The sequence below is a fragment of the Nanorana parkeri genome, unplaced genomic scaffold (assembly GCF_000935625.1).
Source record: "Nanorana parkeri isolate BGI_ZX_2015 unplaced genomic scaffold, ASM93562v1 scaffold870, whole genome shotgun sequence".
Taxonomy (NCBI): domain Eukaryota; kingdom Metazoa; phylum Chordata; class Amphibia; order Anura; family Dicroglossidae; genus Nanorana; species Nanorana parkeri.
Genome location: NW_017307138.1, coordinates 564,869 through 592,539, shown reverse-complemented (window position 1 = coordinate 592,539; position 27,671 = coordinate 564,869). Strand labels below are relative to the sequence as shown.

General features: G+C 41.2%; 1 protein-coding gene across 2 annotated transcripts in view; it reads right to left on the bottom strand.

Annotated features, from left to right (window-relative positions):
• Positions 1-27,671, bottom strand: part of AP2A2 (adaptor related protein complex 2 alpha 2 subunit) — a 78,775-nt gene that overhangs the window by 13,747 nt on the left and 37,357 nt on the right. The window contains exons 4-16 of one of the 2 annotated variants that reach the window (XM_018565662.1): positions 26,310-26,503; positions 21,101-21,230; positions 20,122-20,223; positions 18,294-18,402; positions 14,315-14,465; positions 10,223-10,391; positions 8,592-8,729; positions 8,314-8,496; positions 7,169-7,266; positions 6,289-6,520; positions 5,461-5,631; positions 1,480-1,646; positions 727-804 (exon numbers count right to left, since the gene is read on the bottom strand). In XM_018565662.1, the coding sequence (XP_018421164.1) occupies positions 727-804; positions 1,480-1,646; positions 5,461-5,631; positions 6,289-6,520; positions 7,169-7,266; positions 8,314-8,496; positions 8,592-8,729; positions 10,223-10,391; positions 14,315-14,465; positions 18,294-18,402; positions 20,122-20,223; positions 21,101-21,230; positions 26,310-26,503 (1,922 nt within the window). The remainder of the gene's footprint in view (positions 1-726; positions 805-1,479; positions 1,647-5,460; positions 5,632-6,288; positions 6,521-7,168; positions 7,267-8,313; positions 8,497-8,591; positions 8,730-10,222; positions 10,392-14,314; positions 14,466-18,293; positions 18,403-20,121; positions 20,224-21,100; positions 21,231-26,309; positions 26,504-27,671) is intronic. The other variant, XM_018565663.1, reaches the window with a different exon arrangement.

The window sequence follows — 27,671 nt, the reverse complement described above, 5'->3', positions numbered from 1 at the left end:
AGGCAGCCATTTCTAATATTTTGTCATACAGTATGTGGAACAAAATATGCCTAAACAGTTATCCCTCTGGTTAAACTATGACAACTGTGTAACCTTGGGACAGATATGACCATCACAGGCACATAGGGGAGAATGGGGGTTGAGTATAATAAGTAATAAGGTTGAGAAGACACCGAAAAGGATTGATTGAAATATTTGTCCTGCTGCACATCATAATTAACTGCAGCTCCTTCCATGACTACATATTAGTTCTTATGATTTCACAATTATTAGGAGGGGGTGCTACATAAGTTTTAAACAGCAAAACTAATGGAGACAAGACCAAGCAAATGCAGGTGCTGGCCAGCATCATGTAGCCAGGAAGGAGGTCTATTTTTTTTTATTGTCATGCAATGCACTTTGGTTTGTATGCAAGGCTTTAGAAACGAGACCTCTGAAATACAAAGTAGCAATATCTAAGAAAGGGATTGTTCTGTCCAGCATATAAACCTTTTTAGTATTGCATAGCCTTATATTTTATAATAAAACAATAAGGACTGGTAAGCATTTGTCATTTGAAAAATCAATAAGTGTACAAATATTTCTCTAGGCTCCCCGCTTTATGCTAATGTACACTGCTGCTTTAATACCATAAAGACCTAGAAATGAAGAAGGTAGACTGCAGTGGGAAAGGAGGATGGTTAGATAAACCAGATGTGCCTTTCTGATTTGGTTTGGTTTGCTTACTTGAAGTAGAAATCATCTGCATCATGTACAGAAGGGTCTGGCTCCCCAGATGCCCCTTCTGAGAAAGTTGGAACTTCACTGCACCGGGCATCCGCGGCAAGTAGAAAAAAAAAAAACCAAGGGGAAAAGAGGCAGCAACATAGAGCACCATTAGTTCCCCTAAACCCAGCATGCACACTAATAAAATGCAACTTGAAAGTGTTTGCATGGGCAAAATCTAAAAATATTCAGCACGGCTCTGCAATACATGTCCACTGCCATTGCTGTACTGAAAGCCCGGGCACTGTTGTCAGCCCTGACTGAGTCCTCCTCTCAGACATCAGCACATCTCCCTTACCTCACTTTCATATCCCCCCTTTATATTCTCAGCTCACCCTCTGCTCCCATATCAGCTGCCTACTGTTTCTTCCCCTCTCCTGCTATTTCAGTGCAGCAGAGGCATGGTTTTCATCCTGTTACAGGATGTTAGGAGCTGACTAATTCTAGAGTGATCAGGTATTCCTTGGTACTTACAATGCTTTTAAAGAGACATCACATGGCGATAGATTCATGTATTGAGGAGTTGTACTGATTTTGACCACACGTACCCATTACTCTGCTTACATTCAGACAATTCAGACAACTATGCAGACAAAATATGTCTCAGCCAAAACAAGGGGCAATAAATACAGTTACCCACAGAACATTCTCAATGTACCAGTCTATGCATTTTTATCTCTCTCTCACTCCCCCCTTTCCGTATCTGCATCCCACCTTGAAAAGTTATCTTCCGCCTCTGTAGCGACAGCAGCAACTGGCAATGATGCATCTGCAAAAACGTCCACAAGCAGACTATCGGAGGATGCAGCAGTGGGTGCTCCAGGGCTGGTAGTAGATGGAGCTCCCAGGCCCAAGAGGTCAGCAGAAGGAGAGGGCGTGGACTGTCAGACAAGAGAAAAAAAAAGGTATCAGCAAGTATAAAACCACATACAAAAAAAATCAAGGTCATTTTACTGACTATTTGAAGGAACACAAATGTGTTATATGCAAAAATGTGGTACACGTGTGCAACCATGATACAGTTTGCTGCACAATCATTTCAACTGTACACATGACAAACCTGACAAAACACAATGCAAATTAGTACCCAATGTAATGCACATAGCATCTTTTTACTATGAACAATATCAGCACGGAACATGCATCACAGTCAGATTTTGCACACAAAACTAGAGCACAGATTGCTAAATCTAGATGAAAAGCAAGTCATGAACCACCATTGACACTTTGTTGTTAACACAGAGCCTGATATTCTCAAGTACCAATCCAAGCATCCACTGCAATGATCAAGCATCATCAGAGTTACCATGAGTGATAGCGGTGATAGCGTATGAGAACCGGAAGCACTAATTTTACTTCCAAGCAAATGCTAACATGTTGGAAAGTCTTTGCAATTTTCACTGATTGTTCCTGTTTTTCTACAAAAATTGAGCAATCGTTTATTTGGGATGTAAATGTGGAGGCCGGAACGGGATATAGATCTCCTGCAGTCATTCATAAGAGATCTTCTATTTGGCTGGTGTTGGTCAGATTTGTTTAGTGTTGAATTTATGTTAGTTGGGGTTTTTCACTTTTTTTTTTTAGGAGTATCTATTATGATATTACAATCTTTTGTGCCTTCATGCTGTCCATTTTCTGCCCATTAATGTCAATGTCAGAAGATTAAGTTGGTAAAGCAATTGTATAAAGAAAAAAACCCTCTGACATCAGCCATACTTGATTAAGATGAATAAATAGCTACTAGGGTACTTTGTTAGGGCAATAGCAGCAGGTTCATATAAATGCCTCCTTCCTTCACTGCACACCTTCCATGTGAGGCATTTGACTACAGTTTCCTTTCTTATTTCGCCCCAGGGTTGGAACCAGCAAAGAGTCTCGATTTCCCCAGGAACACGGACAGTGTTGATGGGGAAATCCCTCTCACCAAGCTATTGTATTCTGACAGCAGTGTGTGTGTTGCTCTCAGAATACACGCACAGTGACTGCAGACACTGTTAGGTTAATATTTTTGGACTGGCTCCTTAAACAAAAATTGACGATGAATGGGAATGAGGGGTGCCGACTGGGTCACACACTGGTCGAATTTCAGCCAACAAGAAAGGAAGGGTTAGAAGCTTTGTAAGGCTTAAAATTGCTGTCTGTGTACCTATTGGAGACACTTGTGTAAAAATAGTGTATTGTGGATGCATCATATGTCGAGCTGAACAAGACCATACATAGTGTATATATCACATTGCATATATTACATCATATACACCTACTCCCGGGTATAGTCTATTCATGTGTAAACAGTAAGAGAAGAATTGTTAGCCCTGTTGTAGGGTCAATAACAATATCACTCATTAGGTTTCAATACAGAAAATGGAAGATACTTTGCGTTGACTTTATATATTAACAGGTTTTGATTTTATATAGACAGGTTTATATTCCCTTCGACATCTAAAGTCCCACTTTTTGCAACTGGACCTTTTAGATCCATTTTTCTATAGTCTCCTGAGGGATGTGGTATTCGTTTACATATTCCCTCTATTCTGAGAAATTTCATACAAACTTTTTAGCTATGCATTCATTCAATACCTGCCAAATACATTCTAAAATGCCATTTGTATAATTACCTGCAATCTATCTTTATACTGGCTTCCTATAACGCCCTACATACAAAGAAAGGGTTTGCCAGCATGAACCAATCAAGCTAGATTACATTGCATTGTGCTCTCACCCTAAATTGTGACAGGCACTGGGGGGCTCATATGGAGGGTATTTAATATACCTACTGGGGCAAGATCACAGGGAGGACTTTACCAGTGGGGCGATTCTTTTAGACACTCCAAAACAGCAGGTTGACACAGGAAGCTGCAGATCTGCACCCTCTGCATAACGATGCCATCCTGTACCTCTACAGTATGTCAAAGGAAACAGTTCAAATAAAAGCGCTGAACAATGTATTCAAAGATTCGGCTGGAATTCTAACTACATGTGTCATGATAAGCTGGTACATAAACTCCCTGCATCAGCTGGAGAAGCTTTTAGACTAGGGATGCACCGATACTGGTATCGGTGCCGATACCAAGTATATTGGGCGAGTACTGATTGGTCAGGAAGCCAGGTAGGCTCAGCAAGTGAAGCCGGTGTTATTTTGCTAGAACACTGGCTTCACAGGCATTTAGGAAGCCGTGTGAAGGGTCATGATCCGCCGCCCGACTTCCTGATAATCGGGGCACACAGCACAGGCACTCAGTATCGGCGAGTACCGAAAAAAAATATGGGTACTCGTTGGGAATCCACACTGCCAATTAGGAAGCCGCGAGGTAGGTCATGATGTGCCGCCCGGCTTCCCGATTGGCTAGGAAGCCGGCTTCACTTGTTGTTAGGCAGCCTGGCTTCCTGACCAATCAGGTAGCCGGACGGCACCTCATGACTCGTCGCCCGGTTTCCTGATTGGTCATGAAGCCAGGCATAGGCAGCCTCAGCAAGTAAAGCCGGTGTTCTTGCGCTAGAACACCGGCTTCACAGGCAATCAGGAAGCGGGGTGACGGGTTATGATCCGCCGCCCGACTTCCTGATAATTGGGGCACACTGCACCAGTACTCTGTATCGGCGAGTATCGGTACTCGATACCAAAAAAACGGTATTGGTGCATCCCTATTTTAGACCCTCTGATACAAAAGTTGTTATAAAAAGGCAGACCTAAAATGTACAAGCCGGTGAATATGTCAAGTCTGCCACTAACAACAAATGAATCCTTGCTATGTAATGTAGCCTGCATCTTGTTAGAGCACAACTTAGTTAATCATTTTGGCACTTCTGCATTCTTTAAAAATACAGAGTAACTCAGTTTTCTAATAACAAAAAGCCAAGCAGAGAAGCATCACTTCAAGAACAATGATATAAGAAGAAACCACTGTAGACTCAGCCATATTAGAACAAAGAACAGAAAGTTAGTTCAATTAACCTCTGGCAAGGCAAATATCTTGCCAGCAAACTTTACACAGGAGTGAGTGTGTTTAGTATCATTCATTTCCTACAAACAATTTAGGAACCTGGCTGTTTGAGAGTGTTGCTAAAGGGTAGTTCATTCCAGACTGTGAGTAATAGCTGCTAGATGAGAGGGGTGCCAGGAGGGAAGATGGACGAGGGCGCACCACAAAGATGCTTTGTTCTTCAAGGAGGGAACACTGATGCTTAATCAAAAGGGATAAACAAAAACACATTAAATTCCAGGTATGTACAATACGCACACCCAGTTTATTTACTGCTTGACCTATAGTGCTAATACACGTTAACGGCCATTTAAAAGGGCCAACTAAGCCTTATCCTAAACTAGGTTGCGCTCACACCAGTCGTAGTGCCCCCTTTCCAAAGACTACGTATATGGTGCACTGGTTCATTTCTTGTTCAAGCAGCAGCACTGCTGTGTGCTTGTGTGCTTGACTGTTTAACTGAATGTTGTGCAAAGCATCTCATCATGGCTATGTCCTATGGAGATCCTACACATAACATTGACAAAAGCAGTTAGATACAGGCAGGTCTTAAAGAGCCTGTTAAGCAGCTGTCTGCACCTACCCTAATTCTATATAAATACATTAAAGAGGGCAAACTCTAACCCACCTATGTCAAACACAACACTCAGGCTAGTTGGATTTCTATACTGCAGCAGATAATACATGTGCATCACCTCTCTAAATAGTAACATACCGATGTGCTAACAGGAGCGGGCTCAGTGCCCCCATTCACATCAGAGCTGTTTTTCTCCTTCTTTGTGTCTTCCAGGTCAGTGACTGTGCTGGGACCCTTCTTTTTCTTCAGCTTGGCCAAGATTGAGGATTCCCGTTCAGGGAAAGGCGGCATCTCCTCCAAAACAGTGGCCTTAAAAACAGAAAAATTTCAAACTTTAACATTTTGAAAGCACAACAATGCCTTAAAATGCTTACAGACGTTAACAGAATATGTTTGCCTACAAGTATTCGAAAATGTTTGCCCAATCAGGCCAGTTATGGTTAAATCAAGCAATGACTTTGGTCAATATGCATTCATTAAATTCAGCGGATATCTCCAAACTGAACATTCATGGGGCATAAAGTAGTCATTTATGCTGAATTTTCTTTTGTTTAATTGCTAATGACCACCAAGCCTAAAAGTTATAGTCCTGTCACGGGAGATGAGGGGCAAACAGTGACCTGGTCACCTGGCCCTGTAAAGCACATCCACACACGCTTTCTGATGGCACGTGTCCTGAAAGGCCACCACTTCACTGCTCCTTGGCAGCTTTAGGTATTCACAAACATCTCTGTGTGTAATTACCTGCTCCCCCTCACTGGGTTTGGCAGGGGGAGCAGGTATTTGACCCACCTGGAAGGGCGAGGTTTCAAGACATGTCACCCTATAGATAGTTGTTCTTTACAGGGCAGTTTATGGAAGGACTTCCATAAACATTGCATAAAAACATTACTGCTTGAACACAAAATGAGTCATGCTGCTAACACGTCAGTCTCTATTACTCAAGAATTCTCCCTGTGGGCATACCAAGATGTCATTACTGGCGATTGAGCTTAGACGCAAATATTCCACAGCTCTTTGCTGAAGCTCCACATCGGCATTTCTGAGCTGGCTGTCACTTCGTAGCACATCTTGGATGGTGGGTTTAATCTCAGGGAAGAGGTTAATAAACTTTATGTAGGCCGAGAGCAGCAGAGCCCTGGTAGGTACACTGCAAAGATGGAACTTTGAGTGTAAAAGATTAAACTGGATCAAAGGGCTGTAGAGAAAAACAAAGAAAACAAAATTAAAGAAAAATTCTAACTCACTGTATGGAAAAAAAATACTTGGAATAACTCAAATGTGACTAAACAATCTAATGTATTTACTTTATGTAAAATGTTTTTGTGCTACTCAGGATGGTTTTAGACGGCTTGATTTTCTCTTGTTCTGCCTGCGGGTTGAGCGAGAGAAAATCTATGGATACCCCCATCCCATCCGCGCTAACAGCACAGATGAAGGAATCTCCACTGGTGGATATTGTATTCAGGCACCCATGGCTGTCTGAACAGAATGGTATTGCTGAACAATGACTGTATCCGATAGGATGCAGACACTGTTTGTCTGATAAATTCCCACCCAGCTTGGTCAACTTGAAAATCGACTTTTGTGGAGCCGGCGGTGCTTGCAAGGCAACCTATGGCTTTTATCTCTGCGATTCAACAGCTAAATTACAAAACAAAAATAAAAGGTTTGAAAACAGACATAGATCTTCACTGCATTCATAGACATGCAATGATCTGCATATTCATTTATATGTGCTTCGTCACCCCCAGAAAATAACAGAGCTATGTAATAAAGGGGACACGCAAATATAGGTGTTTGGTGCACAATAAAATACCATCATTATTCATAAGTTTAAACGTGCCTAGAACGTGGATCACCAGCAATTAGATTACCAAACTCGCCCAAAATATATCCTCCAACTTTGACCAGATTTTCATGACAGGCAGGAGCCTGGAGAGCCTGAAAAAAAAATAATATGCAAAGAAAAGTAAACCAAAAATGGTCATAAAATAAAAAAAGCATATATTAGGATTACAATGTCAGTTAGTGCGGGACCTTCTGTAGACCCAACCTCAGTTAACCTGTTAAAAAAAAAAAAAAAAAAACACATCTGAGAGCCCGTCCCTTTTTCTAACAAGAGGAAGGAGGAACTAATAAATAAGTTAACCACTCATTAGCTCCAAATTAGTGGATTTAGCCCTGGTTCACACCTAGGCGTAGTGCATATGCGCGTTTTTTTACCGCGATTCGCAGTAAAAAAAAATCGTGTGAAAAACACGCATTTCCGAGGGCTACTTGGCTGTATACCAATGGAAACGCGCAACAAAAACAGCCCAAAGTAGTACATGTACCTTTTCAGGCGTGGGCCGTTTTGTAGTGTGTTAGGGACTGGCTGAAATACGCCAATGTGTGAACCAGACCCATTGAATACAATGGGATTTAGATGTTTGAGCGTTTTGTAGAGCGTTAGTCGAGCGTAGAACGCGCTACAAAACGTTCAGGTGTGAACGAGGGCTTAGGGTAGAAGGGTTGATTGTGGGTTTTTGTTTTTACCCTTTCACCTCCCCTTCCTCTCCAGTACATCTGAGCAGAATTCTGTTTCTTGCTGGCCTGTAAATTAACCCATCTGCATTTCTCTCATACCCACACAAATCTCCCCATGCCCATACCATTGACCGGAAGCGCCACCCCCTCCGCCCTCATGGTATATCTGTAAAGAAAATAAGTCAAGACAACTGGACTTGTATTTTTCTTGAAAACGTTTCACTGGACATTTGACCAGCTTTCTCAATTCAGAATTACTTGTACAAAAAATTTTTTTATTCCCAGATAATTTTTTGTACAAGTCATTCTGAATTGAGAAAGCTGGTACTAGTATCCAGTATCTATTCCTGCTTTCCACATCTCTTCTCCCTGCTAGATATTAATAAAGCCTGACACATTTAGGCTTGTGATATTTTAGCCAACCTTACCTTGAAAAATCAAGGCAAATAGTTCATGTCTTACCTCAAATACTGTTTTGGCTGCATATCCCTGAACATCATCTCTGTTAATGACAATCTGGATAACCCTGTACCAGACTTCTTCACTGACATAGTCCCCAGCTACACGAATGAGGTTAAGGATAGTGTCCACATACCACGTGTAATCGACTGCATACTTTTCGGCAAGGATTGCTACCTTGAGAACCTGAAAAAAATAAAAAACAGACAAAAAACTGTCATGACAAGTACATTTGTATGCAAGTAATCAATCCAAACTAAATGTATTCTAAGAGTTCTTACAATCTCTTCCCTTATGGAGTAATCTGCAGTCTCCAAGTAATTTAGCATCTCTGCTACAATCTGTTGAGCATTGCTGCGGTCACACATAGCATATAAGAGATCCACGGCACGTTGTCGCACACTTACGTCCCTTTCTGTCTGTAAAGAAAATAAATTTATAGTCTCTGAAGTATTTGCTAGCACACAAAAGGGGTACATAACACAACAGAAATTACATGTATTAAAACTACACATATCTACTAAACTCTAGAGGTAGAGTCCAAAGCATCCCATTGGTTTTCAACAGGTATAGAAAAAGCTTCTTGACCTTGGGTTCTGTAGAACCCTAGGGTTTTCTCCAGAGGTTGTCTTTTGCAGTGAGCAATGTCAGATTCATCACCTGACTGTGCATGCATAGTTCTGGCACCAATGTCCCCCGGCACAGTCAAAAAAGTGGAACCAATTCAGCCTGTCTAAGCTGTCTCGGGTAAGTATTCACTGACATCAAATGATCTTTCCAACTGTCTGTAAATGAGGAATTCTTCCCACTGAGTGGCTGATTTAAGGGGGCGCTACATTGATCCCAAATATTATAAGGAATTCATTTCCCTGATCATTAATGCAAGGGAACCCTTGTCCTACCAACCGCCAAGGCAGAGACCAGTGTCCCACTAAATCACAAATGGAAGGGGATCCTTGTTCCACTAACCACCAATGCAAGGGGACCTTTTGCCCGACTAACCATCAATTTACAAGGGCAGTTGCCCACCAATGTAAAGGAACATTACAATTTTCACTATAGGTGCTTTTTTCTTGGCCATAATTAGTATTTGTTTCATGATTAATACTGACAATACTTTTTCCTAATGAGGTAAGAGGTTTAAATTGAACAATCCATTTTGAGTGTCAAAAACTTTAGGTACAACACATTTGTTCTTTATTTTCTATGGTCAGATGGAAAAAGTGCAACAGATTCCTCCATCTACACTAAACTGTGTGGGTGGAGGAATCTCCCACTGGGCCAAGCTTCAGTATCTTGCTAGTCGGCCCCGCTGGCTGTCAAAATACCTGAACAATCTGACTGGATGCAGGCATTGTTCAGGTATTTTGAAAGCCAGCGGGGCCGACCAGGGAGATACTGAAACTTGGCCCAGCGGGAGATCCCTCCATCCACACAGTTTAGTGTAGATGGAGGAATCTGTTGCACTTTTTAAATCTGACCATAGAAAATCTGCAGAAAATCTATGTGTATGGCCAGCTTTAGGTTAGGAGCACACTTGTGATCACTTACTAAAACCGGCAGCAAGTAATCGCTACTAAGTCAGACAAGTAGCACACAACTATACTCCAGAAACAAAACACTTGTTTACCCACTAGTTACAAAGAGATAGACAATAGATTTACAATGAAAATATAATTATCCATCTCATATTATGATGCCAGGGAAAACTGTTCCACGTCACTACAGAAACCTTGTCACTCTTGGAGAAAATAGCTCCGTGCCCTGGAGCCAGCTCTGCTTCTGAGAGTCCAGCAATAAAAGCCCCTAGCACAGAGAATCAGCTTTGACAGAAAACATCTACACAAATTCCATTTAACAAAGCACTTCAACTAACATTCTATTGACACCTGAGTTCATATTGGCAACTCACCTTTAGTGCATTGATTACGGTCTCGATATGTGTCTTGACAGCCTCGTGTGAGAACTCGGAGCTGGCCAGGGTACACATGCTTTCCAATGCCAGGTAGCGCAGGTTGGTCTCCCGATGCTGCAGGAACTGGCCCAGCTGGTTGCATGCCCGGACTAGCAGGTTGGGCTCACTGGAGAGCAGGATAGAAGAGACACATGGGCTATGTGTAATGGCCTGGTAGGCTGTAGTGCTGATATCTCCCTTCAGAGCTGCAGAATTGGAAAGACCTGAATGCAGGTGGCGTTTAAAGCTACAACATATGTTGATTGCTATGGCTGAAGGCTTGCACTCATAAGAGTTCCTCTCTAGACCCTTCGATTTGTACTTTGCTGTGGGTACCAGAAAATTGTGTTCTCTCTCATGAACACAAAAGCCAATACCCACTAACAGAACTCTAGTAATCTGACAGTTAATGATAACATACACTTGTGTTCATCACAGAGAACAACTGTACCTGTTCACAGGATCTGTGGGCATATAGAGAACAATGTAATCACAGGAGGGATCAAAGAGGGAAGGCTGGTGTTAGCACTGAGTACAAGTCCTTAAGGAGGGTGTAGGCAACTTGTCACTTCCAGCTGTTAGAGCTCCAGGCTGAACAGTAAACTGGAGGGTAGCATAGGGAACATGGGTTAAGCAGTAAAATGTTTAGCAGAGCTGCAGTCAGTTAAAAAGGTTCTATTTTTGTTGAACACAGCCTCCTCCATTTTGCATTACAGTTTCTTTCAATAGCCTGACCCTTGTGTCAAATGATTACCCACAACTCTTGGCGAGGATCATTTCTAACTGGAAAAAACAGGCAGAGGCAGCTGTAGAAAATGGAAGAGTTGGTGGTCAGCCAAGTCCTATAAGGTGGACTGCAGGCATTGCATAACTCAGATTTACTGCTGCGCACCCATATGTCTGATCCAACCTCGTTATCCCAAGCCTGGGTAACCACTAAATCCAGAAGGTGATCTACTTACTGGAAACCTTCACTGGATGAATGCATGGGCTAATGTTGCTGTCCTCCTGCTCATCCAATCAAAAGATTATTTCCACCTCTTCATGTAATGATGTGGTGACAAGCACGCACAGCCAGTGGCTACTAAAATAGAGGAAGACATACCCAGGCAGGGCAAATACGATGGGCGGCTCAGGCAGGGCAAATACGATGGGCAGGACAGAAAGGAAAGAAAGGAAAGGAGAGAAAGGGAATGGAAGTCTATATTTCTAATCATTTCTCCTGTTATTCAGAAGGAAATATAAAAATCAGTTATGACATGCCAAGTCCAGAACAACTAATCAAATTTCATTTTTCTGATGAGCGCAAGGAGAATTTACATTGATTACTATGGACTGTAGTGCATTATAACTGTTCTTTGCACTCTCTTAATAAATAAGCATGACAATGCTTTCATTTATTAGTAGCTTATTCTTTTCTGCCCCGAGGGGATATGTAACATGTATCACTTTGAAACTGGAACAAGCTAGGATTGTAATATAAACCTAAACCCAACAAATCAATAGCAATAACACTATGGCTTTGACTTCAAATGATTTATATTTAACTACTGTCAGATTCCGATAATCTAGTCTGCAAAATCTCTTATTTTAAAAGTGTGAAGTACACATTTCTCTTTTTGTTGGAGCAAATTCAAGAACATTTTAACATGCTATAAAGCAGCTAGCATCTAAACAATACAAGGATGACGACTGTACAATGGGAACATTTTGTGAAGCCTGGATTGTTCTGTTTGCAGTCTTCCGAGATTAATGAGCAAACATCCCATGATACTGCATACAATGCAAAACACTTATCACCTGTCTAGAAATGTCATACTGGCCAAACACTGGCTCTAAGGGCCAGAGAGGGATCTGGGCACTTTGGCTGAGATACAGAATGCAAAACTTGAGGTAATGCACCTAAGTAAAATGAAAATAGGAAGGAAAAAAAAAAGAGCAAACACTCTCAAGAATCAATAATAAGAGCATAAATGTTTTCATTGGAAAAAAATATAAATGTAGAAAGATATAAAAAAGGCACCCATATAACCAATCATGTACTCGCTAACAAAATACCTAGGTGGTATTTTAAACAATAAGGGGCAGAACTGAAATTTTACTGCAATATGCAATGTTGTAGGTCTTAAACATTGTATTTTGATTGAAGAGGACAGAACAAAGGTGACCTCTTCTGCAAGCTGATATTCTTTCATAGTCTTGACCAAGCTATATTGCTTTGATTGTATTGATTATATTGCAGTAGATAGAAGTTAAATGTAGGACTTTGCATAGGGTCAGGCTGTTTGAATTAGACAAAAAAGACTGAAGAGACTTACAACTTGTCAAACAGCAGTTCACATACACTGCACCCAACCCCCCATTAAAAAAAAAAGAAAAGTGCTCCACCTGGATTTCATAAACGTAAAAAGCCTTCCATTAGATAAGTGTTATGAGCTGGGGTTGCTTCAGTTGTAGGGCTGCAACAACTAATAGGAGGAGCAGGTGTGGGGGGATGACAGCCGCCGATAAACAGGTCCGATCCCAGAAGCAAGTTGCTGGAAGACTTACTCAGGTAAGCCTGCACTTTCCCACACATGGTGCTCTATAATGTATTGCTGGGATTTGTAGTCCTCTATACGGCGCAATGCAGAATACCACCAGCTATATAGGAGTACAACAAATCCCAGGAATACATTATACAGTGGTGCAATGCCGAATACCACTAGCTATAGAGGACTACAAAACCCAGCAATAGTACATTATAGCTGGTGGTATTCTGCATTGCGCTGTATAATGCATTATTGCTGGGAATTGTAGTCCTCTATACGGCGCAATGCAGAATACCACCAGCTATATAGGAGTACAACAAATCCCAGGAATACATTATACAGTGGTGCAATGCCGAATACCACTAGCTATAGAGGACTACAAAACCCAGCAATAGTACATTATAGCTGGTGGTATTCTGCATTGCGCTGTATAATGCATTATTGCTGGGAATTGTAGTCCTCTATACGGCGCAATGCAGAATACCACCAGCTATAATGTACTATTGCTGGGATTTGTAGTCCTCTATAGCCGGTGCCATTCTGCATTCATTGCTGTATAATTTTACACTTTTCGTTCCACTATAAAGCACACCACATTTTTGTTTTCTTTTTTACTTCCACGGCTCCAAGCTTGCTCCTGTGATGGACTACACTCAATTCAAACTAGTAGTCCATCACTGGAGCCATTTATTTGATTTTATTTTTTATCCGATTAATCGAACGTAATAATCGGCTAACTAATCGATTTTGAAAATAATCGTTAGCTGCAGCTCTATTCAGTTGGTCAAGTCTACGTTCAGCAATGTTGTGTCCCCAAAAATTTAAATCAGCTGCCTACCTGAATATACTGAATGACCATGATGGCACAGACATATTCCAGGAGGATAATGCCAGGATTCATTGGGCTCAAATTGTGAAAGTAATTCAGGGAACAGGAGACATAAAATTTTCAAACATGGATTGGCCAGACCATAACCTCATTGAGAATCTTTGGGATGTTCTGGAGAAGACTTTATGCAGTGGTCTGACCCTCCCATCATCACTACATGATCTTGGTGAACAATTAATACAACTCTGGATGGAAATAAACGTTGTGACATTGCATAAGCCTATTGAAACAATGCCACTGAGAATGCGTAATGAAGCCAAAAGGTGGTCCAACAAAATATTAGTGTGTGAGGTTTTTTTTTTGGCCAGGCAGTTTGTATTTAAACTGTCTGTGGTTTTTCTACATGTACACTTTAAACAGGAAGAAAAAACAAAAAATAAAACCCTCTTGCTGTCAACTTTTTATTTTAGAGCTAGTTTAACTTGCTAATAGGATGTGTTTTTCCGAAAAGGCAGTCTGTATTTGGGGTCCCTCGCATTCAATTCAAAATAAGAAATAAAAACCTTGATGCCAACAGAAACAGTCTTCCAATTCTCATTTCTAACATCAGCCCTTTAGTTCTAACAAACCAAGGCATCCATTTTCTAGTGGGACATTTAATTAAACATCTATAAGTACACCTAAACTCACCTGTCATGATAAATAATTAGGCTGATTGCTTCAAAGAGCACAGCATTCTTGGCGTTAGAGTGCTGCACCTTCTTGGATTTCGGGGGCTCTTGGGCTTTGTTCAAAATGGTTTCCAAGCACTCTGTAAGTCGTCCTCGCACAGCGGGGTCCTCTGTAATAGTAAAATTTAACTGAGTGTGACAGTGAAGCAAGGTATGTGCATGCAAGCATTAGTAGGGATTGGTTTATTAAAAAGTCAAAATCATATATTTGACTATGGTTTTTCTTGTAAACGCTGTCTCAGAAAGCTTTTGCCCATTTAAAGCTGCTTACACCTATGAAGGTATCTCTTCAAGAGCTTTCAGTACCCCTGCTCTGTCTGAATACTGTGCAATTCTGACCAGGTAAAGCCTTCCATATATTTCTCATGGGCAGAGAGGTAGCCCAGGACAGTGATGGGTGCACAGGAATGAGGGCACGGACAAGCTTTTAAGTTACCAGGAAGTGTCAGATCTTTGCCATTGGCTGAAGGGTGTGTGTGTGAGTTTATGGCTAGTCTGGGTATACTTGTGCCATTTTAAAACGATGGAATTCAAACATGCATGATGTTAGAAGGTAGTCTAGCCTTATAAACAAGCCCAGATGACTCCAACATTACAGCTACATTTGATGATTTTTTTTCTTCAATAGTCCATAAAAAAAAATAGAAAAAAAGAGTAAAAAAGAGTAGCCAAAGCTACATATACTGCATTTGATTAAAAAAAGGTTTAATCTGCTTATGTTTTGCTTTCCCTGGTTCCTCCTTCTCCCTCATTGACATGCTAATGCGATTACACACATTATTTAAAACCCAGTAACATCATCCCTAGATTTTTTTTGTTTCTCTGTGCAATGCAGGTAGCTGAAGGCTGGTGGGAAGGACCAGTGGGGTGCTGTATACAGCTTCCTGAAAACATGAAGCTGTGGCAACTCCCACAAGTGATGATGAGACTATGATTGGAAGAACTGAATCCAATAAGTGAAAAAGGTGGGGCCAGGGATATCAAAGCTATGGAGAAGAGAGCTAGATAGTGCTAGATGTCCTACAGCCCGGAAATGAGGCGAGCGCTATCTGGCTTCTGCGAGAAGCTTACAACTTGCAGTGAAAACAGTGTAAGCTATTCCAGTGCAGGAGAAGTGCCTGTACAACTGTGCAAAAACAAAGTAAGACTGGGGTTCAGATTGAACTGTTTTGCTTGGCAAATGATTTGTTTTTATAAGCCAGTTTTTGATCCAGGAACCCCTGCGAGACATAAAAGACAAATCTTCAACCTCTACTGCAAGGGTAGGCAACCTCCAGCCCTACAACTGTGGTGAAACTACAGATTCCATTACATATCTGGTTATGGGAATCATGCCTTTGGCTGTCAGTCTTGCAATACCTAATACTATTTGTAGTTCCACTACAGCTGGAGGACAGGAGACTGCCTACCCCTGATCTACTGCAGTAGCAGAAAAGCACTGGTCAATAACACACGCCAGTCTGGTGAATGGAATGAAAATGGCAGAGATGAGGCCCTTCCTCTGCTCTCTACTCCTGCTAGAGCATGTAAACTTCTGCAGTCTCTAAATGATTCCTAGTGCCGTCCGTCCCTCTCTGAAATTGATCGGCATAACAAGAGGTGGCTAGTAAGACAGATTAATTCATTAATTTATAAGGACATAACATCATTGATGCTTTATTTTTATCTGCCAGGAGTTTGGCTTTACTGTTTATATCCAAATACAATCTAATGGTCCTTATTCATCTTTTTTTGAAAGAGGACAAAATACAGAAGGAATAAGCGTTTCATTCATCTGACACTGAGGAAATCGGTTTTGTAGAATTAGCCCAAGGCTAGTATGTGTATAAACCAATTTAATTATTGTACTGACAGTGTCAGAAATGCATTTTCACTGTTGACACTGACTGGATTCAAAATATTTCAAAACTTTCCTTTCTGTTTGCAATCTTTCAGAATGTACACTGTGCATGTGCAGCTCATTGTACATTCTCGGCACGCCTTGGTGATGGAATTATTAAACTCATATGCACATGTGCGTAGGTTGCGTCATTCCCCCTTTGGCCAATCAAAACGGCCAAAGACCCAGCACCCGAAAGTAGCCAGGGAAAAGATTTTGGCATCAGTGAGGGAGCTGCTAATATATCACTGGAGCGGAGCCGAGTATTTGTGGACTTTATATCTGGGCGAATATTAAAATGCATGGAAGAAATATATATACAGCAGTTATTTTACCTGCCAACCAATTTGTATTTTTCTCCATATTTTCCTGAGATATAAACAGCCCCTTCACACTACACTGCTAGCCTGTTCACCTAAGTTTTCTCTAATACAGTTAGGTCTTGTCTCTGCCCCCTGTCCGACACATGAGCGTACTGCTTCTCATTTACTGTTCAATCACACTTTGCTCTCTTCTCCCCTCAGCATGTTACTGGTCAGCAAATTTTTTATGCAGCACACTGACTGGATCACATTGCTATTCTGTACAAGAAACTGCAAAAGGGTGATACCAAGACAAATGCAGGGTGGGTGTGGGAGCTCCAAAACCAGCTCCATCATTTCTACCACATAATTCCTATTCACTCCACTCAGAGATTTGCTGTCCATCTACCAGAGTACTGATCATTCCTAAAAATAGGATTTTGGTACTCACCGTAAAATCCTTTTCTCTCCGTTCATTGAAGGACACAGGGAACAGATCGGAGATCATGTACTGTAGGGTAATATTGCCACCTGCAGGAGAAGGACGCTAGGCACAAAAAACTAAAGACCAATTACAGCCTAGGGGCGGCCCCTGCTGGTGGCCAAACCCCCCACCTGCTGACAAGTCTCCAGTTTAGCAACAAGCAGTAAAGGAGTACACACCCACATAGAGGGGCGGGCCCTGTGTCCTTCAATGAACGGAGAGAAAAGGATTTTACGGTGAGTACCAAAATCCTATTTTCTCTCCCATTCATTGAAGGACACAGGGAACAGATCGGAGATCATGTACTGTAGGGACGTCACAGAGCAGTACCAAAAAAGAGGGGTGGGCCAACAGAAAACAACCCAACTAAAAACAACAATTTTTCCCCTCAAACGGCTGCCTGCAACACTTTGCGCCCCAAACTGGAACAACCACCCCTTGGGATAGGAGACCCGCCACCGCACCATGAAGATCCGCCAGGCGCTGCGGAGGGAGGCGGATGTTGGAAGGGAAGAACCGGTCCTCGGGACGGGACAGAAATTCTATTTTGTAGCCCGAGGACACCAACTCCCGCACCCAGGTGTCGGAGACGCGGGACAGCCAGCGGCCCGCAAAGAGCCGAAGACACCCCCCCACCCTGGAATCCTGGGATGGGGGCAGGCCTTCATGCCGAGGGGGGCTTACCCTGGGGCTTGGCGGTCCTGGGCTGCCAGGCCTGCTTAGCGGTCTGGGAAGGCGGTGGCCTGTTGAACTTCCCGACCTTCCCAGAGGGCGGGGGCAGACGAAAAAGCCGCTTATGAGCGGAAAAGGAAGGACCCGGCTTCCGCCGCAGTTTTACATGATCTCCGATCTGTTCCCTGTGTCCTTCAATGAACGGGAGAGAAATATGCTAAACTTGGTCATGTAACAAAATATGTCTCATGGTCATGCAGCATGTTCTTAATGTGGAAAATGTGGGCCACAACAGAATAAAAGACAACTCTAAAATTGTTCATGAAAATGACCAAGACATGAGATAAGGCTGCATGTGTTACAGGAATTCTTTGGAGCTACATACATGATTATACAAGGCATGCTGTAAATTACAAAAATAAAGAAGAAGGAATAGCTAAATGCAGGACAAAGCCCAAAACAATACTACAGGTATGATATATTAACAGGATAGGTATCTAAATGAAAAACTATGCCAGTCTGCGGAGCTGCAAGTAGGCGTCATTAAGAATGAATAGGATACTGCTTGTACACTGGTCTCAGAGCTCTGACATATTGTTACCTGGGGGAGGATAACACTGTAACAGCCTTAGAAGTTTCACGGAAAGCCAGGGAGCTGGGACAAAGTAGTATGTGTAATCCTGCAGATCTGTGGAGGCTGAAGTCACAATCTGAAAATGGAAACACACAACAATTAGTTTATAATGACAGTATGCAACAAGACAAATGCCTGAATGCAGCCAAGCAGAGATAGCTCCTTGGTACACGCAGATGGGCTCTACACCCAAGACAGTTAGGAAAAGGCACAACAGAAAGAAATGTTATTACACAGAGGTACATGGGAAATAAAACTGCCAGCTTCATAATCTAAATTAATGGTACTGGTGTTGCACCACTCTGTTCATAAATGGGAACTACTAAAAAAAAAAAGTAGAAGATAACTGAAACAGTATGTTTAAAGTAGAGTTGCACAGATACCAAGTACAGTACTCGGTACAAGTACGAGTACATGTACCGATACTTTTGAGCTCCAAGACTAGACCAGAGAAAAATTCAAAAATTGGGAGGCAGCTGTCATTTGTACTGAGCACACGGAGCTCCTGGGATTTGTACATCTCTGTTTTAATGTATGATTTTGTTTTTATAAATATAAATAAAAGGATGCACAGATACCAGTTTTGCGAGTACGAGTACTGGCACCTACCGAGTACTTACAAGTACGAGTACTGATACATTTTTGTTTATTGTCATGTGACAGTTTTTCTAAAACAATACAGACTAATGATTTCAGGACAGTGGTGGAGTGCCAGAGCCAGGTCCCAGCTGCAACCCTGGTAGTTCTCATGAAAATGCCAAGTATCTGCACTGGTACTCGAAAAGTATCTGTGCATCCATAGTTTAAAGAAAAAACTCAGGTATGTTGGATGTAATAAAACTACTGTTCATAGTGGGACAAGTTCATGCAGTGCACAATGTAAAAAGGCTGCACAAATTGCCACCAACTGCGTCATATATTACCTATACTTACTTCAGATCTGGCTATCATTCTCAGGTAAAGATTGGTTTATAGCGCTGTACTAAAACCTACCATGTTCCAAGAGAAAATATTAAAAGTATAACTGCAATTTTAAACCCTGGTACTGGATTAAAAGATTAAGGTGTACAACTTATAAAAAGACAACTAAACCTAAAACCTTTTTTAGCAATAGTGCTTTTTAGAGGCGCATGAGGACATTTACTAATGTCCTTCTGTAACCCAAAACTCAGCATATAGCTGGCTACTGTCCGCTATAATTATTTAACAAACAAAAAGAAAAAAAATGTACTGTGTGAAAGCAAAAAAGAAACAAAGGCAAAAAAAAACCAAACACATGCAATACCTGTAAGGAAATTAGACATGTGCGCTGTTTAGCCTATGGGTCTATTCTACACACCATATAAAGTACCAAGTTTCTTTTTTTATCAGAAGGACAATGAAGCAAAATATTGGTTTTGCATATGGAACAACTCTCTCTTTACTATTTACCATTGTATTAAATATTTCCTGTTCAGAATACCACGTGAAACATTTTTACTATTAACCATGAATAGAATTAAACAGTCTTTCACACAAACCAGACAGAAAATTTAGTATAATTACCCTTTAACATTAAATGGATTTTTGTCCATTACATCTTGCCCAAATTTTTACGACCAGCAAAGTTTGGGCCAATTTTAACAGTGAAAAGCAGGCCAAGAAAAATAGACTTGTACCTTCCCTACTAATGTTGGCTGGAAAGCCAGAAAAATATATTTTATGAAGCAAAGCTGTAATAAAAGCTAACACATGGTAGAGGGAGGTCTGGCATTAGAAAGTATGACGCTGAAGCTGTTAAGAAGTTCAAGATTACCCTGCTCAAACGGGACACTGCCAAGGAAACTGATGTTTTAAACTCTTCAGGGTTCTTCTGTGCAAGGGTGGTTATCAGACTGGTGGCAGCAGTTACTACTCCCTGAAAGAGAAAATAAACTCAAAATGTTAATATTCATATTTTTCTGAAAGGATTATTAAATTAATGAGACAAAAGTGCAAACAGTGACTTAAAAATGACCAAATTTTTTTTTCTGCTTATGGGCAATTGTTGTGCATACAGGAGTACAGCTGATTACACGTGCCTGAAAACAGACACTATTCAATGGAATTAAGCCTGCGCAATTGCAAGTACTTATGACACCTAGAAGAACCTGTTATTGAGAGCTAGGGACCCCTACCTATGCACATAAAATATATGTAACTGATATGCATTATACTTGGCTGTGCATAGGATACAAACCTCAGGCACCACTGCCTAAAAACACCTGAAAATTATCCACTATGAAGAACTGCAAAGATATTCTACTGTGACCTGTACTGTACTACGACTACACTAAGGGGTATATCAATGTGTGTGGATGCACGTGTCTAGTAAAAGTCAAAATTATATTAAAAACCCAAAACCAAAAATGTTATATATTGCAGATTACTAGTTCTTAGATGTGATGACTGCATTGGTTTTCTTTTTTTCAGGTGAAGTACATTCTCTGCAATTGCAAAAAAATAATTAACTTTCCAGAACTCCAGTGTCCTTGTAACTTTCTCTACATTGAAATTATTATGTTTTTTTTTAAAAAGCTAATTTTCCGAAAACTACAAAAGAACACCTTAATATTAGGGATGCACCGATACCGATACAAGCATCGGTATCGGCCGCTATACCGAGTATTTGCATGAGTACTCGTACTCGTGCAAATACTCCAAAACATAAAACGAGTACCTGTGCCGCGTCCGCCATCTTCAGGGACCCGGTTCTACATTGAATAAAAAACAAGCCCATTTTCTGACTGCCTTACCAGGTGTTGGTCATTAAGCAGATGCACTACGCGTGAAGTCCACTCATTGGTGAGCACCAGGTCAGGAGAGGTGCGGTAGAGGCGCAAGAGGCAGAGGGCAGCACTCTGTTTAACACTGTCCATGGTGTCTCTGGTAACATACAAAAATAACTGGAGTAGAGACATTGCATAGAACAAACCATAGCGACCTTGTATAAAATACAGGTTTCATTTACCAACGTGTTATTTTAAAAGGAAAAACATTTATTCAATGAAAGCACTAGTTCAATTAAAGAAAGCAAAAAACGACTGGTGATTATTTAATTCTTTTCAAGTTCATAACAATATTCTAGTTTAAAATATCTACCAAGAATACTGTATGACAACATTTACTTTAGTGCACAGGGACACCCAGTGGTGATGAAAATGGAGAACATTTCATTGTAATGAATTCAGCATTGTCAATTCTAACCATACTGAGAAACAGGTAAAAGCTTCACAAAACAAGACACTGGCTCTTTATCCACTATGACCAAGGAGAGCAACAAGCTTGACCCAGGTTTAGACCGAGATTTTATCCCATCGCTTACTTTAAATTATTATAAGGCCTCATTCAAACACACAACGCAAGAGCAAAATTGTATATTGCGTATATACGCATACATGTGCGTATATGCGTGCACTATTTGCAATCCCAGAATGCATAATTCGTAATAGAAAATTTTAATGAACTGTACGCGTGTATATGCATGCAAACACGCGTGTATGCGCGTAAAATACACAGAAATACGCTGCCCGGACGCATCTATGCGTTTTTGCGCATTTTTACGCTACGCAAATATACGGCTTCATACGCAGCTATGTGTATGGAGCCATTTATTTGCATATGCTGTATATGGTACAATACGCGAGTATAAGCACGGCAGTGTGAATGAGGCCTAAAAGCACACCATACTCCCCACCTTGAATCCAACTGTTCATGCCAAGTATCCACTATTTTCCACAAACACAATAACTTTGATACTATAGATATCATCATAGACATCACAATAACAAACGTATGTTGTATTCAAAGTATCTAGTTGTAGCAACTGGGAGAAACAGAAAGTAACATCTGCAGCCATGTAGATTTTACTCAAAGACCACGGATAGCAGACAATGCTCTTTATGAAATAAAAAACGTCTCCCACTCCAAAGGCTGATGTCAGATGGGCAATTCTGTCACTAGAGACAAACTGCCAGCAGCAGCACCACTTACAAACCTGTCTATCCCTATTGAATCGCTCCCTATGTAGCCAGATGCATGGAGAGATTGCTGTGACACCAGCACAAACGCTGCACAATCTCGGTCCCTAAAGCGCTGCGCAAACTGTTGGCGCTATATAAATCCTGTATAATAATAATAATAATAATAATAAACTATGGGAGCTGTATCTGGCTGTAGAAGGTACAGTTGGCTACATTCAAGGAATGCATTTTTAAGATTTAATCCAGTTAAGTGTCACTTTAAAATGTGGAGCTGCATTAGTTTTCCCCTTAAGCTTTTTCTCCATCAATTTCACCTTTTTCAATTGTTTTAGTAAAGATAAATATATGGTACGGAATATCACAATAGCAAACAGATCTTTTATTACTTGTTTTAACTACGCAAGTTTAGTTTCAGGGCTTGGTCACACCGAAAGCGTGTGCGTTCCAGAGCAGTAGCTGCTGGAACGCTCCGCGATTGCTAAGAAACCTCCCCCGTGTTCTGGGGCGGGAGGGGGTGTGGCGGTGCAGTGAATTAATTGGCACCGCTTCCACGCACCCCCTCCCCCCCCCAGTGCGATCAGACGCGTGGAAAAACTTTGCCAGTGTTCCGTTCCACTGCAAATGCAAAAAATAGAGCAAGCCCTATTTTTTTTGCGTTTGCAGTGGAATGGAGACAAAGTTTTGCCACATGTCCAAACGCACTGCGGGCGGGAGGACATGGCGTTTAATTCAATGCACCACCATTCTTAACGATCGCGGTGGATTCCAGCAGCTACCGCTCTGGAACGCACACGCTTTCGGTGTGAACAAGCCCTTAGAAGTGTAATTGGTTATTTATATTTTGAAAACATGTTATGTGATTTGTTTTATTTGGTAGTGTGATCTATGCATACTACACAACAGTGTGATATCTATGGGGTTATTGGGTTTTTAGCAGAGGGGGTCTGTCTCCTGAAAAAATCCTCTTCTGGTGAAACCTGGGTCTGGATATAGATGTGATGCTTTTAATTGTAATCCGAATGCGAGTATATTAAAACATTTCCTTTCTATACCTTAGGGCCTACACTATTTGTGCTTTGATACCTCTTGCAGTGAGTTCCAGCTGAAGGACTTTCAGGCCATGAACAAAGAGGGAGTTTGAGCAAGAATCTGCTATTGGGATTGTGGCTGCACCGACAGTGTGTGGATGCACAGATCTTGGATTCCACTGTGCAAGCCTGCAGTGAGAGCAGCAGATGCGATTTATTATCTAGAAGGAAAGTTAACAGCAGAGCAGAAAATACCTTATCCCTTATGGCCTCATTCACACTGCCGCGCGTACGTGTGTGCGTATTGTACCATATGCAACATATGCAAATAAATGGCTCCATACACACAGCCGCGTATGGAGCCGTATATTTGCGTAGCGTATATATGCACAAAAACAGAATGGAACAGAGATGCATCCGGGCAGCGTATATACGCACGTACATGCGTACAGCACATTAAAAATTCCATTAAGAGTGATGCATTCTGGGATTGCATATAGTGCACGTATATACGCAATATACAATTTTGTTTGCATTGTGTGTGAATGAGGCCTAAGAGTAAGAGACACTATCCTTACCTGCGTAAAGAAGATTCTCAGCGGACAGCGGTCTGTGAATACAACATTTTCTGTTTCTCCCAGTTGTTACAACTAGATAGATACTTTCATTACAGCACAGATTTGTTATTGTGATGTCCATGATACTATAGTATCAAAATGACTGTGTGGAAATTAGCTGATACTTGGCATGAACAGAACTGAAGCGGAGAGCTTGCGATGATTTATACATCAGTTTTATGTTATGAATTTAGCTGCACTCTACACACCACCTGCTGCTAATACATTTTTACTCGTATATTAGTACTTAATTCAGCAGAAAAAAAAACTATCCAGATCTCCTGTGTCTGGACTAAAGAGCAAGACTGCGGTGTTCTCTGGGAAATCAGCAACCTCTTTGCAGTGATCCCACAAGCTTCCCTATCTAATCAAAGCTGCAGCTCTCCAATCAGAAAAAGTTCATGCTTCCTGCTACCTAGAGTTGGTGGAGGTGAGGGATGGGCTGGTAATGGTGTGCACGACCACTGCAGGGAGACTACTGTGCTGAATAAGGATCCATATTTATGTTATGCGAGACTGCGTGGTACCCCAATGCACCCATCGCATGTGTGTTACATCACCCAATATTGCATGATAACCTCTTACCATGCGGTGCAATGCGTTTTCAGCTCAATTTACCTGCGGTAGGCAGACAACTCAAATGAGTTGAGTTTCAGTCCTTTCCAACTGCTTAGCAAACACCTTCTGGTTGTTTACATTATAGGACTGGCAGGCTACAAATATCTGTTCCCATAGAAAAACCCACTGCCTGTGTTGTGAACCTAGAAAAATGGTTTTCTTTAGGATGCTTATATATATAAAAAGACAAGTGACATGATCGTGGGATTGTTTACTGCTTTTTCAAAATATGTAAATACTTTGTTGTGCATGATTTGGGCACATATCACGTTAAAGGAAGCTTGCCAAGATAGGAATATGATAGCTGAAAGCTTCTAAAAAGATGTAACGCACAAGGGGCGTAAACGTTATCTTTGCTTAACTACTACCAGTCAATGACCTGAACTAAGCATGTAGGCAGAAAAATATTGGGACACAACCTGCATGCTGGCAACCATCATATTTCTATCCCCACAGTTCTTCACACTAAAAGGATAAGTTCACCTTTTCCAAAAATTAAAGAAATGCATAATATATAAACAAAATACGCATTTCTTTAATATTTGCATTCAAGCCTGGAAAGCATTGCAATTGTGATCACTCAATCACAGCTGCAAAGCTCAGGCTTCTACATATTCTCTCCCAGGCAGAGCTCATACTGAGGTTCGAAGTTTCAGTTTGGAGAGATGGGGGAAGGACTGCTGGACTTCAAACTGCATTAAATCACCTCATACAGCATCCAGCCGTCCTCCCTCTGGTTAAATGCGGTAGAGCTGTCCATATTCCCCCATCTACCTAGAGCGAGGATGGCTAGACGCTGTATGAGGTGATTTAATGCAGTTTGAAGTCCAGCAGTCCTTCCCCCATCTCTCCAAACTGAAACTTCGAACCTCAGTATGAGCTCTGCCTGGGAGAGAATATGTAGAAGCCTGAGCTTTGCAGCTGTGATCGAGTGATCACAATTGTAATGCTTTCCAGGCTTGAATGCAAATATTAAAGAAATTCATATTTTTCTTAAATATTAAATTATGCATTTCTTTTATCTTTTTTGCAAAAGGTGAACTTGTCCTTTAACTGGAGATTGTCATTTTTGTAAACTCAAAGTATAGCATTTCATTCTTCTCCGAATGCTGTTTTAAAACGTCATCCAATTTTCTCCTTTTCTATATTAGAAAGATAAAATGGGAACTGCAAATAAAATTGGATTTAATCAGTCTGTTGTGCATTTCCTCACTCAAGCACCCAGTACAAGCACTATACTTTCAGGCTAACCTAAAAGGTCATATTACAACCCACATAACAGCGTATTCTCTTCCCCCAAAGTAGCCGTCCCATCCTCACGCAGGAAGTGCAACACCTGCTAGTACATGTTGTCTTCCGTAATACACGTCACTATAGTGATGCCTGGTTGAGGATTTAGTGTCATAGCTGGGAATGTGCCTTCATCTAGCTGTACTGGTAGCAGCACTGGCATGATTGGGTTGTCCCTCTAGTCCTGAGAACTACAGTGGAGCATATTAATGACATGGAGGCCGTGTGTTACTGGGTGCCAACAGGCAATGAAGACTAAGAAACATCACAGCACAGAGAAAAAGCAGTGAAGGAAACAAGATATGCAAATGGAAACAGGATACCTTCCAGGACTGCAGCTAAGATTTAAACAATGGAAATGGAGCTTTGTTTTAAAATAAATGCATTTATAATTGAGCAAAAGTGAAAGAAAAAAAAAAACATTCTTACCCAGCAACCAGTATCCTCGGGATCTCTCCAGCAAAGGCCTCTGCCATCTCTCTACTACCTACATTGGCAATACAATGCAGAGCCAGTCCCATGAAGGTGGGGTTGCGGCTAGACAAGTCATTTTTGATGGCATTATTGATTAGGCGGATGAGCTCACTATTTGAATTCACCAGCACCGAAATGAAGAGGTAACCCTAGGATGAAGAAAAAGAAAGCAATAAGTAACTGTGTCAGATTTAAATCTTAAACTCGCTTTCTACAGAAAAATGACATAGCCAGATGTGTCTCCTGGATGAAAAAAAAAAGTTTAGTGAAATTGGGGAACCCATTTTATCACAAAGAAATGGAATGACCCGACACCAAAAACCCTGAATGTTTGGACAATCCCACAATAAATGGAAGAAACCTGGGGTGGAAAAACTTATAAGACTGTGTAGTGGGCGAAACCTGGAGAGTAGCATAGTAGTCATGATCTATGGAGAATATACAGTTGAATTAATCTATCAGATAACTTAGGTGAGGTCTTACAAGCTTCCAGAGCCTCGTCCCAGTCCCCATCCTCCAATTCTCCAAACTCTCCCTCCCACCAGATCTCATAAGTCTGAGAAACCGATACAAAATCATAGTCATATATAAAGAAATAGTACTACCCTTGACTACACATAATACTGTACAAAGGGGATCATGGTCCTTAATTTCTCAGATTTATCTAAATGATATAAATGAGACAGTAGAGCCACTTTATAACACAGACTAAAAATCAGGAAATGCAACAGCACCCATCAGCGAAGGATTTTTAAAAATGGGCCACTGAAGTTTCTATCTATTATTTTCCAAAAATAAACAGTTTAAGCATTGAATCGAGCATTTTGAAATATATTGGGAAGTGCCACAACACATAGAGGATTTTTGGAAGCAGGATCATCTTTACTAGACCCACTCTATCCATATCCCATAAGGGAAGTTTGGCCCAGACCCGACACTTAGCCATGACAAGTCTAATAAGAGGCTCAAAAGGAATAAAGTCTATAGTGGCTCACGAAATCTGAATTCCACAGGTATTAAATAAAGCTAGTTCAAACCAATGGGAGGAGGGCCTGATATGCAGGAGGAGGGCCTGATCTGCAGTAGGAGGAACATGGTCTACGGGCATAATCCAAGACTCGTCCCAATACATTTTCAGACCTGAAGGCACCAAACTGTACAATAGTATGCAGAGCGAATCGCAGAGATGGGCCCAAGTCTAGTAAAAAATAGCAAAATATAAAATCAGCATATAAGCCACTAACGTATTGTGGGATTGAAATCGCTAGGGATCCTACCACGAAGACATATAAAAGTGGAGATATGAGACAGCCCTGC